Consider the following 15,234-nt stretch of genomic DNA (forward strand, 5'->3'; position numbering starts at 1 on the left):
ATCAACACTTTTAATTCTCATCAGTTTTTCTTCTGCATCATTTATGGGCCATTGTTATTAGGATCATTGCTACAATTCAACCCAAGGAAGGATTCAAGGATCCCCCTGGGCATACACAACCAATATAGTTGAGGTTACATTTCAATTTTGTAATTTAACAAGCGTTTGAATTTTTAAAGAAAAACTTCGGTGCAACACCTACCCCATCCAATTAAAAATTTTCAGACAAATTTATTTTTCTCAAATTACTAAGAATATATATTTTTGTCCGTCTGTGTAAAACGAGGGAAATGATGTGAATTTTGAATTGATTTTCCTTAAAAATTTGATTATTATTGTGTTAGATGAAAAATAAAATTATTTTAAACCATAATTTTTTTAAATACTTATAAATATAGACCACGTAGGTAAATGATAGTCAATTTTAATATATTGCAAAATAAACTATCATGTTTTGTTATAATTTATAAATAGTTAATTTATTTTGTTATATTTAAAAATAAGCGTGGAATAATTAATAACTTAGAAAATAATAAACTTCAAAATTTCAATTTTGTGATATATAAATTTGTGAGTTTGAAATTTCTTTAAGTTGAAATTTAGGGGAGAGATTAAATAGACATAAATTTAATAATTGAAAGACTTAATTTGTAATTTCATTTAATTAATGTGAGTTTTCTATACAATAGTAGAAATCTAATACAATATGAATTGATTTAGTGATAAAAATTTAGTCATGAATTTGAACCCAGCGTTAATTAATATCCTACAATTTTTCTTAAAATTAAAAATATTGTAGAATTAGATAAATTATAGGTAAATTTATTCAAGGTGTGTATAAAGTGTCTCAACCCTCGAAAATATAAAAAATATAAAAATAAGAAAGGCTACTACATTCTTAAAGCCCAATTAAGCATAGCATATAACTTTAAAAAAGTTTTTTTTCCTTCCTAAATTTACAATATTTTCGTCCACAAGAAACAAATTAAACTTAAAGAAGAGAAAAAAAACGTCTTCTTTCCTAACCATTTCGGACGGCTTTTATAATGTCTCTCTCTTTCCGTCGCCAAATGTAGTCTCCTCAGTTCCAGCTTAGCAGACTGCAAAGACACACACACAGAAAGGGAAATTTCATCTTCTCCAACCTCGAAATGTCTTCTTCTCTTACCTGTGTTAGGCTAACGCTATTCACCGTGGCAGCTGTTGCTTTTCAGATCATTGGACTCTCGTTTTTCGTCTTCGGCTTCTTCCCCGTCAAACCTGCACTCTCCGGTGACAGGTTATCTTCACTTCTCTCTCTCTCTCTCTCATCCCTGAGCAATGATAAGATGGCATCATTAAACGATAGAGCTTCTGGGATCAATTGCGCTTCTATTTGCTTTCGAAATTATAATGGTTTAGTGTAATTGAGCAACGAGACCAGCTGGTATGGTATGGTACTCTGAGCTTGCTTCGTATGTTTATGGAAGCAAAGGAGATTAGAATGATTCTGACTGGATTTTCCTTTCTTATTGGGATTTGCACGTTGCAAATGTGATTTTTCTTCATCTGCTACTTGCTTTTTTAGTGGTTCGGAAAGTTTTCATGCGCCCACCTGCTATTCAATGGGAAACGAGAGTGTCAAAGATCTGCCTCCTTACGACCTCCAATCTCTATATCAGGTCCTTTGCTCAAGATATTACTTAATTTGAGGCAGTCATGCGCTTTATGTTCCAATAGTGTTACAATATAGAGGACAACGGCTTGAGGGTGATGTTATTTCTTTCATCACTAAGCTTTATAAAGTTAAAGTTAGGCTTCCATGGGAAGAAGTAGGATTACAAACGGAAAGACAAGTTTAGTCTGAAATTGATGGAAAATGATATCCTCTCTCTGTAATTTAGGACTCATTATGAATCTTTAAACGTGCCTAAATTTATTACAATTGATTAACGAGTTATCAAATGTGAAAAATACATGCAAGAGGAAGCTGTAGTTATTCCTATTCTGTGGCTCGGAATGCATCAGGGGATGGTGATAGCTTCTGTCTATTCACTCTGTTTCCTCTTTCCTTCCATATTGATCTTGTTTTGAAATGCAAACAAGATTTCTGAGAGTGTAATCTAACTTGAAAAATTCTTTCGTGTAGGAATTATCTGGGCTTCCTCCTTTGTTTGACCGACTTATTTTAATGGTATGTGAATTATACCCAGCAATTGTGGGTTTTTTTTCACCATTATTATTGTTGATGACGTTGTTTGATGCATGAATGTAGTTTCTTTCTATAACGAACATGTCAGTATAGGTTATTGATGGTCTTCCAGCCGAATTTGTGCTTGGAAAAGATGACCGGCCTCCAAACAAGGCCTTGATGGAAGCCATGCCATATACTCAGTCATTGTTGGCAAATGGAATTGCAAAAGGTTACCACGCAAAGGCTGCACCTCCAACTGTTACGATGCCCCGTCTGAAGGTGAGTATTTCTTCATTCTTGATTATTATGGCAAACATAGTATGCTACCAGTCTACGAACCCAAACCTTGTTCTTTTCACATGATTGCAGGCTATTGTATCTGGAGCTATCGGAGGATTCCTTGATGTGGCTTTCAATTTCAATACTCAGGCTCTACTTGATGACAATCTTCTTGGTAGATGAGGATGCCGTTTGGGAGTTTGTATCCCTTGAACATTTATTTCTCTTCTATAATGAAAGTTGCTTCTTGTTCCAAAAAAAAAAAAAGCCACATTACAAATTGAAAGTGAGATCACATTTACATATTGTAGGTCAGTTGTCTAAAGTTGGTTGGAAAATGGTGATGTGTGGAGATGAAACATGGCTTAAACTGTTTCCGGGGCTCTTTATGAGGCATGATGGAGTTAGCAGTTTTTTTGTAAGTATGGTACCTGAATCTTTTGATATCACATGCAATGCAAAGGAAGATGTTTGGTGCAGTGCATGGACTTCATACCTTTATTGAATTTCAGTGTTCTGGTCTTAGGCTCTTAGCCGCTGTAATTTCTTCATTCCTTGCTCCCTTAGATTCTTCTCCCTGGGACAGGGAAATTTGTGGTTTATCTATCTGGCTTTCTATTTAGTTGGGATCCAGTAGCCAGCTAAGATAAATGTCACCAATGGCTATGTTTCAAGGCAAAGTGAACAATTATGTTCTGTAGCTTAGTACTTAATTTACATCTTCTTTACCAATGTACTGCTGTCTGCCTTATTTTTTAAAATGATGGAACATGCTTTGATTGAGAACAAATGAAAGAAAACAAGAGGACAAAAATGCAACTGAAACATCACTTTACACATCTCACTGTTACTTATATTTCATCAAACTATGAAAATCTCCTCTGTTAGATTTTAGGATGTGATGCATCTATATCTTGTTGACTTAAGAATATCATATATATGTTCATGTTTCTTATTTCTGCAGGTTAAAGATACTGTAGAAGTGGACAAAAACGTTTCTCGACATTTAAGCTATGAGCTTAGCAAGAATGACTGGAATCTTCTAGTAAATCACTATTTTTGTGCACTCTTACACATTTCTTTTCCACATACAACCACTGGCAGTATCATCTATTTTCATTTGGCATTTTCTTCATGTTGTTCAATAACTTGAAGTTGATTTATACTATCCCTCTGCTTGCTTATTGAATTGCTCGATTCTTGCATTTATTACCATTTACCATAGTTTTTATCAGTTAGGGTGTCTTCCATTTCTATATTTATTGTCAGCATATTTTGGGCACTGAAATGGTATGCCTATTGCATTTTTCTACTATGAAATATTCAATTTTTTTGTTACATAAAAATTTGAATTTAGCACAGAACGTCATCTGTAATTTAGTTTGTAATATGGTTTGACACAAAGGCTTTGTTTAATATATCCTTATGGTTAATTTAGGTATATTTATGAACTCACCAGTTTATTTTTATCTGTACCTCACTTTCGTGTGAGTGATTTTATTTATTTGTAGTTTCTTTGAGATGATTGTATGTTTTCTCTTTGAACCTCTTAGTTACTCGATTATTCTATCTGTGGAGAACTTATGGTCCTTTCTTCTTCTTCTTTATTTTTTTTATATATAATTGTTATTATTATGCTTTCTCCTGTGCTATTAATCTTTATTTTCTGTACATTTGATTTCCTTCGCTGTAAAATTTGAAATCATGCAATTTTGGCTTGTTTTTGAGCTCTATATGTTACTTTACTGCATAAGTTATGTTAAACTTTGAAAAGTACTTGTATACCCTGTTTCATCTTTATCAAGACCTCTGTTATATTATTTAATTAATATCTGTCTGCGACATGATAAAAAAACAGTTAAGCTTCATTTCAGATTCTTCATTATTTAGGCTTGGACCATGTTGGGCATACTGGTGGTCGAAACAGGTGCATTTTTCAGTTTCTAATTGTTTAACCTCTGAAACATCTATTAATTTATTTGATAAGTTTCATTTGAATGTTTGATCTTTTCAGTCCCTTAATGGCTCCAAAACTTATGGAAATGGATGAAGTGGTGAAGATGATGCATGCCAGTGCCGTCATGAACCCAGATGATAAAAGAAGGACGCTTTTGGTTCGTATCACCCCCTCATTCCCTTTTACTTGTCGCAATATCTGAGCTTTGGTCAATGCTTTTACTGCTTTAGTGATCCTATTATGAAATCTCATATAAATAAATTGATAAACTAGTTGGTTGATGAGAATTCCTGAGTCGTGCTTAAGAAGGAAACTCCTCTAACCAATAGAAAGGTAAAAAATAACGAATCATCTTTATGTCATTGAAGACTTAAATATTTTTTCCAACCAATCTCCCAAAATAAAGCTATTGAAGCAAAACCTTCGAAGTATCTTTTACCAGTTTTGTGTACTTGCTCCAAATTGAATATTGAGGAGATTTGCAAAACTTTTGAAGGAGTGCTGCAAAGATCAGAGCTACTTAAGTTTGCTCCAAAGATAAGAAGTGGATGGGTGTGAATGGAAAGGGGGTTCAAATCTAAATCAGCAATTGAAATTTTTTGTCCCTTTTTCCTTATTGCTGGTTATAATATTTCTTGGAAGTTCATTGCCCTATCAATATTATCCTGATTAAATTCTCATGTATTCATGAAAATGGGGACGTGATATAGATTCCTATGCTTGTTTGCGGATAGAGATTATAAACTTAAATCAAGCCAATGATTAATTTATAACCGTTGATTTTTAAAATTCAAAGTAGGTTGTAGCGAGTGACCATGGGATGACTGAAAATGGCAATCATGGTGGGTCATCGTATGAAGAGACTGATTCTCTTCTTCTTTTTATTGGATCAAAAAGTCATGCCACCGACTTTCCATCAATTATCAGCAATGATGTCAACCAGGTATCAGCTCCTACACTTTAGCAATGCCTTCAAGTTGGTTTAGACTGTGCACTCAAAATTTTAATTACTAAATCATTAGTTTTATGAACATTATTGTTCATAGCATAACACTCAATCCTGTAGGTTCAGACAAAGTTATTGTTTCTTTCTTCAAACTGATAACTTGATATTTTCTTTGAACTTCTAAACCCCTGCTTTTGTTTTAGTGATAAGGAGCTTGTATTACTTAATAAGTGGCAGAAACTTGTATTACTTTAACGCAGTATTGATAGGGAGGATCATACTGTCTATTTCTTCTTAATTAACTGTACAAAGTACTCGCTTGATTTCTGGAACCTATATCAGTTGTCAGTTATGCTTTTTTTACCCTGAAGGTTCTTTATTTTCTGACTTACTGATAACGTGGTTCAGGTTGACATTGCACCAACACTAGCTCTTTTATTTGGTGTGCCAATTCCCAAAAACAACGTTGGTGTCATGATTCCAGGAGTTATAGACTTTTTGAAGGGTAAATCCTCCCCTCCTGTGCACGAGGCCTTAAATGGTTTTGGAATCAAAATGAAATTTCGGAAATGTAGAATGGATATAGAAAGAGAGTGGACCAAATTAACAGAAAAGAGACTCGAATATCAAAGTAGAGTGATAATCTCATCTGTTAAGGATCTTATTGCAACATTCATTTTCCATTTGAAACCTTGAATATGCGTGATTCGTGAATAACCCCTGCTGCCCCTGTAGTAATTCAATCTGCTTTGTCCTTTTCTCACCGCATTATATTATCAAATGCTACATAATACTAGAATGCAACATGCTTGCAGTACCTTCCAGAGTTTGCACCGCATGCCAACTTGTGTGGTCTTAATGTGACACCTCTTTCTGGATGGTTACAGATACGCAACAACTGAGGGCACTCCAATTGAATTCTTGGCAATTGCTTAGATTGTTACAAAAGCAGGTACCTGGTTTTCCATGTGGAAGTTTCCCATGTGATGGCTTTTCAGGCGATCAAGGATATAATAGTAATGATATTATGGAGAAGTTCTGCCGGCTTTATTTGCGTTCTGCATTTCTTCACGATTCCTGGATATCAACGGAACTCTCCAGGTGGGCATACGATCATTTATTTTGGAAAATTTGTGTCATAGAGCAAGAAAAGTTGACTTTTTACATTATTTTGAGCAGGTCTGATAGCAGAGAAGACAAAAGTGAAATTATTGCAGCATACTATGAGTTTCTGATAAATGCAAACCAATGGTTATCACATAAAGCTACTGATGTAAGAAGTTTGTTTGCTTGTTTTTCTTTTTTTCTCTTTAGGTTGCATCAGTTTTTAAATTTGTATCATAATCTTGGAACAAACTCTGAATATTTCTTCATGGATATTTGATCATTTAAGAATATTATTTGTGGCTGATTGTGAATAATCATATTTGTTCTTTTGCAGAAACCTTCTACAGTTATTGTTTTCGGAGTGATGTCTATGATCCTATCATTTCTGATATTTTCTATTTCCATTTACTCTATTATCCAAGAAAGTTATTCTGGAGAAAAACAACTGTCCAATGGTATCTTTACCCAGCATCTTGATGAGGGTTTTTCTCTATGTGTAATATTCATCCTGGTGATCAGTATGGGATCCAGTTCCATGGTTGAGGAAGAGCAATATATTTGGCATTACTTGATCTCTACATTGAATTTGCTTTTCCTTCGTAAAACAATGCAGTTACTTCAAAAAGAAAGCACCTGTCGCTTTTTTACTTTGTTCAATGGACATGGAAAAGTTTGTATAAGGATATCTTCCATCTTTACCCTCCTTATCACTGGAAGGATTTTAAGGGGTTGGCATCAAGGAGGTGTGAATTGGACTCATCTCCCAGACATATCCAAATGGCTTGAACAGTCGGGGATTGATCTTCATCTGATTCAATTGACTGCTGTCATCCTTACAATCATACTAATCTTATTTTCTCTATCTTTATTAGGAAGGGGAATGAAAATTGTTCTAGTTGTTGGATTTAACTTTTTGATGTCGGGATTGCTAGTGTTGTACCATATCCTGAGATATCAACACAATGCATCACTACCATCCAGCAATGCGGCTACTTCATTAGCACAAATAATTTATGCAACTCTTGGTGTTTCTACTGTGGGGACTGTTCTGGCTGTACCATGGATTATGCCTATTCAAATTTCGAAGGCATGTTGTAGCGATCGGAATCAAAACTCTGCAGTCTCTCATCCTTTAAAAATTGGGAGTCAATCTCAATATCCAGAACTGATATATTCTTTATTTATTATCGGGTGGGTGTACATAGGGTCTTGGTGTCTTCTGCAGTTGCTGCTTCAACAACCAGTTAACTCAGTAGTTACGTTACTCATTCTGATGCAGATTTTTGCCAGCTTTCTGTTTTTTTCTCAAAGGATGCTGCAGCAGAAGCAATGGGTTGAGGTGAGTTTAAATAGTAGTATTATTATTTATTATTGATTGTTGGTTTGTTGTCTCTAATATATGCTGAGGGGGTTCTTAGTACAAGCCTAGGTGCTGAAAAGAAAATACATTCGGATTAGAGCAAATAATGAGAGCAGGATGATTACAAAAATTTTAACTAATAAAACCCCTTTTAGACATTGAAAGTCACCTTCTTCCAAATTTTTTCATTCTGTAAAAAGACGTTGTAGGCTCTTCAATTTCAGTGCGAAGGCAGCCTCTTCGGTTGTTTAGGGAAGCACCATTAAAGGCTGAAGCCTCAAGTTTCTGATCAATGATCGTAAGGCGTCACCATTTACATGCATAACACAAATTAAGAAAGTTGTCACTAGAGTGGTTTTTCCAAACCCTATCACCAGTGTTACTTCTTCCCAGCCAGCAGGTTTCGGAACTTCGCTTTTCTTGATTACTTTACGAAGGTTGGTATATCTTGTTTGGTTCAGGCAGTTGAAGAGAAGATTGCTGGGAGATAAAATTGTTGAATATTTGCTTCGTCCAATTGGTTGCCTTGATTTGTGTCTATATTTACCTCATGCAGAGATTATCTGCTTTTATTTCCAGGACTTGTATAGTTTGAAAGATTTTATGCAGCTTTGTTTATTTAAATGCATGCTAATCCTGGACGGTTATTTCTTGCTTTAAAGGTTGCTGTGTTGTACTATATAGGAATGGCTGGCCATTTTGCGCTGGGGAATAGTAATTCTCTAGCTACAGTCGACGTTGCTGGAGCTTTCATTGTAATTTTTTCTCCCTTGCACCGCAAATTACTTATTATCCACTCTTGAACTTCACAATAGCAAGCTTATCTTAATTTCACGATTTTATCCTCGTCAGGGCATTTCAAACTACTCAGCGTTACTTTCTGGCATATTGATGTTCATCATCACCTATGCATCACCGACACTGCTGCTGCTAAGTTTGGTGATGTATATCTCAATTAAAAATCTAGAAATTGCTGCCTCTCCTCAAAATGTAGATTCTGGACATGTTCTGAAGAGGATTCTTGGCCTTCCTTGTTTGGTTCCACTGACTATCAATTCGATCTTGTTGATGGCATACACAATAGTTCTGATCTTAATGAGGAACCATCTCTTTGTTTGGAGTGTTTTCTCTCCAAAGTAAGTTCGCATGAATTCTCTACTTGATTTTCAGCCCTTCTCATCTTACAGCTAAAAACCATATGGATATTCCATTCCGATTAAATCATGTTTTAAGCTACAAATTGCTATATCTTTTGAAAGGTTAAAAAGCTTCAACAATTAACTACCTAGCTTGTAAAGTTCTCAGGATTTTACTCTAAACGGTAAAATTCCTACTGAATCTCGTATGCTTAAGCTTATAATTTACATCATTTCTCACAGGTATTTATACGCATGTGCCACGACTGTGTGTGTCTTGATCGGAGTCTTTGTCGTGGCAACGACAGTAAGCTATGCATATATGGTGTTGGCGCTGCGCAAAAAGTATGAGAAGCTACATTGGTGACACGTGATAAGAGCCTGAGTATTCTTTCAGATTCATTGGATCTCTGTAGAAGGTTTTTAGCGCACTACACAATTTTAAATTTTCAAAATCAATTTTGAGATTGTTGTTAATTACTGATTACACAGCTAGCAATTCTGTTACATGATTGTATATCGATTTTTTAGAAGTATTACATCAAGTTAAACCTAGAGTTCGTCCGAGTCTTGATTAGTGATGAAAAAGCTTCTTTTGCCGTCCCATCTACTCTGTTAATTTTTGCTTCATTAGATTTTAGATCTATATATTCATGTATAAATAAAAGGATTAATTGTTTAAAACCAAATGGAAATGTTCATTTATGGAAATAAACATGACTTTCTTTTTCTTCTTTTTTGTTTTCAATTCAACCAGTGGAGTCGGGAAAATTGGGGGATAATGAATTTTGTTTTTGTATTATAAATAGTTGATTTGATTTTGATTTTTGGTAAAATGAGTAGGGCAGAGAAGGATAGGGTTTATTTTAAAATTTTAGAAAAGAAAGATATTGTAGATATTTTGTTTGTGTTGAGGAGAGAATGGTGGAAGTTAAAACAAACTATGGTATCATGCAATATGAATTTGAAATGTTATGATACGGCATTGGCGCCAAATTGTGTTCACATTTAACCTAAAGTCCGAATCACACCGATGGACTTCAAAGCTTAATTTAACAACTGAAGATTGCATTCCAAGAAACCTAACACTCCCTAAACCAAAAAGACTAAAACACCCTTCCCTCCGCCACGGATTTCTAAAATGATTTCACTGCAACGCCTTTTCCAATCTTCAAATCCACCATCGTTCCCCTTCAACTCAGATTCTCTCATGCTCATTCGGGAAGAATCATACAAATTCTAGCTTCTTGGCCAACCATCTTCATCCGCTGCACTTGTCACCAGCTTCTCTTCAACGATCAAACCCTCTCCGTCCACCTCCTCCTCTAAAACCGCTAACTGGATTTTGCTTTTCATTCTCCATGTTCTGCTCTTCGACTCTCTAAAACAGTAACTCGTTTGAACCTACGGTTATTGAGACTACGATGAAACGAGGTACAAGAGCTAGGCGGAAAAGGAAAAATGACTCGAACAATGTTAAGAGCAGAGTGGAGAGCTTTTGGACGCTTTGTCCGTATTGCTATTATCTCTTCGAGTACGAGATTGCGTATCTCGACTGCTGTCTCCGGTGCCAGAACTGTGAAAAGGCTTTCCATGCGGTTTCCATTGAAGGACCATTACCCGAGGCTACGGAGGTGGATGGGAAAGAGCAGTATAAACTTAATCTAGCATTATTTAAAATTTGCTATTCTCATGAATCAATAGTGGTTATGGATGATAAAAAAAAAGAGATCAATGTTGATAGTAAGATTGCTGTAACTTGTAAAAGTGAGGATCTTATGGATGTCGATATTGGTAGTAATAATATACAACGGAGAAGGGTGATTGCTAACCATGAGGAGACTTCAGAATATTTGAATATCAAGGAATTTTGTGAAAAGCTGCAGGAGAAATTGGTTACCATGGACGAAGATGATCATGCAAAGCAAGAGATTAAGCAGTCAAGAACTGTTGGGGAACTTTCAGATGTGAAGATGGTGAAAACTTGGGAAAAAAACAAAAGTGAGATTGTGAATAGACATACACTGATGGCTGATCATTTGGAAAACGGAATGGTTGGGGAATTTAGCGAGCTGAAATTTTACTTGGATGATGATGACATCTACATTGATTTAGCAGATCTTTGATGTTGAAAACTTGGAAGTGATAGAAAAGAAAATAGGGTTAGAGTGCTGATTTTTGTTCATTCCTAATTTTTTTTTTTTTTTTTTTTTTTTTTTTTTGTATAGTCGGAGCCTGGTGAATGAATACTGAAAAGTTCTTTCTTGAATTAAGAAAAAGTGGTCTTCGCTTTGTAAGTTCTCTCCAACTCTCTTCTCTCGTTTATCGTTTTTTCTTCCCTTTTAATAAGAATCAAAGAGTTATTAGTGGTTATTACAAATGTTACTATCCAGAGTAGTCCTATTGGATGTGAAAGTAATCCACTTTAATGATCACTTGCTTAATTAGATCCATCTATTCCTCTCCTTCCAAACTCAGTGGATTGTTCCACAGAAGTTCCTAGAAATACTTTTTTTTTTTACCACAACAGTGGGTTTAGCACGAAACTTCTGAACTTTCAAGGTGTTGGTTTGCCTTTGTTCATTGATTTTAAAGTCTGACCAGGTTCCCTATTATGAATCCTTTGCAAGTGAAGACATGTTGCAGAATATTATTTGTTGTGAACATCATATAGATTTTTGTATTGAATTTTCTCTAGCTTTCTATAATACTGCTTAATCATTTCAGGGGAAAATGCTGTGGTAGTAACTTCATAAAGTTCTCTTGATTCAATGAATTGCTTTTATTGGAATAGAGTCATAGAGATAGAGAACCTCATTGTGGCAATTCACCTGGAACAGAGTAATTTGCTCTTTTGGTTGACAACAAATTATTTGATCGAATTTTAATGGACGTATATTGTTCTCTTCTTTTCAAATATATATTTCATTTTTTTGGATAAGAAACAGGAAAGGAATATATTCCAAAAGAATAAAAAACTTTAAGCCCCCCAAAACCAGCCTAACAGCCATCTTTGTCAAACATTTCATTTAACGAGAATTCCTTGATACCATGCCTTTTCTCCACAGATTTCTAATCCAAATTAACATGTAGTGGGGTATACATTATTGGACTGATTTGGACTGATGTTAGCCATGAGAGCAAAAAATTCTCTCCCGACAGTATTAAAGACAAGTTACGTCTGTCTTCGTTTGAACCATCCATTAGGTTGCAGTTTTGCAATCCGAAAAATACAATAAAACAACTTTTGTCCAAGGGGTAGTAGCAACCGAATTAGCAGCTTCCAAGCCACACACCGGCAGCATAATATGCTTATCAGTTAACTCAAGATCCTTGACTCCTATTTTTTTTACGACAGGAATTAAGTTATAAATGTGGGTGATGTGATGTCAGTGTATTCTTGAACTTGAAAGTATTTGTAATGAGTTGTTAATTTGGATCTCGAGTAGTGTGGAGGAATGTGGACAATATTATGGGCATTATCATAAAATTCCGGTCATGCGGATGGTTCATATGTGATTTGGTTAAAGCACTCCGAGTCTCCATATCTTATCATTATAATTACATAATCTTTTACCACAAATAAATAAAGCAATTATGAGAAAATGGCAATCTTAGTCTCCGTATCATATCATTATCAAAATGCAAAGTAAATGGCAATTAAGAGATTGGATATCACATAATCATCCTTCACCACAATTAAATATAACAATTAATTCCTTCTCTCTGAAAATGGAGAATATTCCTATATAGAAAACATCAATGGCCATACTTTACACCAATGAACACTATTCCCTTCCTTTTTGATAATTGTGAAACTTACATTTTTCTCCACCTTCATTCTATATTCGTTATTTCATAGTCTGAACTAGTGATGCAGTCCATCCAGTGCTACCCAACTTCAGGAACTATGCATCATCGAATGTATCCTCAAGCACAACCTCCAGTGATCAACCCTTACAGCAGCCCAATCCCATCCTTTGCAAGGAAGGAGCCTAAATTTAATGCAGCCGTGAAGCACCGTTTGGCAGAGCAGAACAGAAGGAACAGAATCAGTGGCCAATATGCCACGCTCCGTGCCATCCTTCCCAGCCTATCCAAAGTTAGTCCAAACTTCCCCTCAAAAATCTATCTTCAATTGATTTATTTTTAAGCCAAAATCATTGAAATTTCTGTATATTGACACTTGAAAAGAAATGTGTTATGTATATGAACACAGACGGATAAGAGTAAGCTGAAAAAGGCTTTTGTGCTTTCTGAGACAATCCGTGGAGTGAAGGAGCTTAAGAAGCTTGTATCAGAAAAGAGAGTAGCCAGTCGTGAGTTCAGAGATTGTGGGATACCTAGTGGAGCAGATAGGTTGAGCTTAGAACAATGTGATGGTGGTGAAGGGATGGTGAAGGCTGTAATGAGCTGTGAGGACAGGCAGGATATCATGGCAGAATTAGCCAAAGCACTGAAAACAATGAAAGTGAAGCTGGTTAAAGCTGAAATGGTGACTGTGGGTGGAAGGAACAAGTTTTCTCTATGGATTCAAGGCCCTAAAGAAGGACATAGTGGGCTTAAGAGAGTTTTGGAGGCTGTTATGAGAAGGCCTTCATGGATTGCTAGAAAACCCAGAAATGTTTGGCAGTCTCGAGCTTCAACAGATAGCAATTTTAACGGAGTGACTTCTTGAACACAAAAATTTCTTGTTTTTCTTAAAGTAAACATAATTACCCGTTTGTATTTAGAGGTCAATTGTGAATTGTGATGGCCTTTATGGGAAACCATCCAACCTCTAATCCATACATATATATCCTCACATAATTGGGAAAACTTATGTAAATGAAACTGAATGAAAAAATAAATTGATATTACAGATTAGTTTTGAAAAAATCCGATCAATGGACACAAAGTGCCCTATTTTTCCATCAACCTCGAGTAGAAACATGCAATTGAGGTTTGAATTATAATTTAAGTTTTCAAGATGCGAATGGGAGGATTCAATTATATATAATTGAAAATTGTTTTACGATAAAGGAAATATGTCAAAATCATCAATCAACTATGATTTCATGATAATATATCACATATGTTTGAAAGTTGTTGGAAACAATTAAAATCATTTTGTAATTTTTAAAATGGCTTAGAAACATGTTTTAATTTTTTTTTCAATATTGTTTTGGATGATATGAAGACCAAGTTAAGGTTTAACCATGTAAAATCAAACATCCAATTGTAAATCAAGAAAGACATGTTTAAATGATTTTCGATTAGGACAATTTTAACCTTCTCAAAATCAATTTCTTGTTGAATTGAAGTTTAATCTTTACAAAAGAGGTTTGGTAGGTCTGGTTAACAGTGTCTCTTGTGTTGTTGAGAAGATGAACTAATTCCTCTCTCCCCAACTACATCCCATCAAACACAAGACCAATCAAAGTTCAAGTTTATAAATATCCATCGTGGCCAAATGTTCCTTCAACTCAAACAACAAACAGATTCAATAGAAGTTCGCTAGGATTGCTAAAAACTTCCCTCTTTCTAATTCAAAACCATGGCTGTTTTCAACAGTTGCTTGAAGTTCTTATTAATCGTATCCTTGTCATTGGCAAGCATCAACATGAACTTTGCTAGTTCTCGTCGCCTTCTCGATACACCAGCAGCTCCACCTCCATTCCTATCTATACCTCCAATTCCTCCACTGCCGCCTCTGCCCAAGGCCACAGTGCCACCACTGCCAAGCGCTGCCCTGCCTCCGCTCCCTCCGATGCCAACACTGCCAAGAGCTACATTGCCTCCATTGCCTTCAGCACCAGCATTGCCAAAGGCTACCTTACCTACTTTGCCACCATTACCTTCAGCACCAGCACTGCCAAAGGCTACCTTACCTACTTTGCCACCATTACCAACCATGCCATTGCCGACCTTTCCTTTTTCATCACCACCTCCATCGAAATGAACCACCTGAAGTTTAAAGGCATCGCAGCTCCTACTCTACTGTCTTCTAGTTTTGTTGTTGGGGTTTATATTTATGATCTACCATTGTTGGTGGATTTTGCATATTTCTGTGTTTGTTCGTTGTATTTTGTTTTTATTCCTTGTCATGTCATAAGCTTTCTATCTACAATGAAGGCCTTACTGTATCATCTCGTTTCTTGAGTGTTAATAGAAGTGCCTTTTCATACAATATGAGCTCTATTGTTTAGATTTTGGGTCTATGCACTTAAACTGACACAATGATTGGGAGTCGGAACAACGTTTCCCACTCTGAACCACAATAGGAAGACTATCACA

At 35.6% G+C, this 15,234-nt stretch overlaps 2 protein-coding genes across 11 annotated transcripts; both read left to right on the forward strand.

Annotated features, from left to right (window-relative positions):
- The first annotated feature begins 1,001 nt into the window (after positions 1-1,001).
- On the forward strand, positions 1,002-9,564 carry LOC101208644 (GPI ethanolamine phosphate transferase 2). 10 transcript variants are annotated; one of them, XR_969883.2, is made up of 17 exons: positions 1,002-1,279; positions 1,568-1,661; positions 2,129-2,173; positions 2,285-2,452; positions 2,543-2,627; positions 2,764-2,870; positions 3,417-3,497; positions 4,327-4,379; positions 4,467-4,566; positions 5,209-5,352; positions 5,764-5,860; positions 6,243-6,456; positions 6,535-6,628; positions 6,797-7,653; positions 7,742-7,801; positions 8,485-8,577; positions 8,675-8,753. XR_969883.2 is itself a non-coding variant. In XM_011659650.2 (17 exons), exons 1-16 carry the CDS (start codon positions 1,152-1,154, stop codon positions 8,535-8,537), a joined length of 2,358 nt encoding a protein of 785 aa, XP_011657952.1. In that variant the 5' UTR covers positions 1,002-1,151; the 3' UTR covers positions 8,538-8,577; positions 8,675-8,958. The 10 variants fall into 10 exon arrangements, 9 of the variants coding, with proteins under 9 accessions (XP_011657952.1, XP_011657951.1, XP_004143549.1 ...); XM_011659650.2 differs by having other exon boundaries at positions 8,507-8,577; positions 8,675-8,958; XM_004143501.3 differs by adding an exon at positions 9,202-9,564 and having other exon boundaries at positions 1,008-1,279; positions 6,797-7,801; positions 8,675-8,958.
- Positions 9,565-11,404: 1,840 nt separating this feature from the next.
- Positions 11,405-13,836, forward strand: LOC101208888 (transcription factor bHLH131). The gene is made up of 2 exons (XM_004143502.3): positions 11,405-13,060; positions 13,178-13,836. The coding sequence occupies exons 1-2, from the start codon at positions 12,833-12,835 to the stop codon at positions 13,634-13,636; spliced, it is 687 nt and encodes a 228-aa protein (XP_004143550.2). The 5' UTR covers positions 11,405-12,832; the 3' UTR covers positions 13,637-13,836.
- Positions 13,837-15,234: the final 1,398 nt, after the last annotated feature.

The sequence above is a fragment of the Cucumis sativus genome, chromosome 6 (genome assembly GCF_000004075.3).
Source record: "Cucumis sativus cultivar 9930 chromosome 6, Cucumber_9930_V3, whole genome shotgun sequence".
NCBI classification, from domain to species: domain Eukaryota; kingdom Viridiplantae; phylum Streptophyta; class Magnoliopsida; order Cucurbitales; family Cucurbitaceae; genus Cucumis; species Cucumis sativus.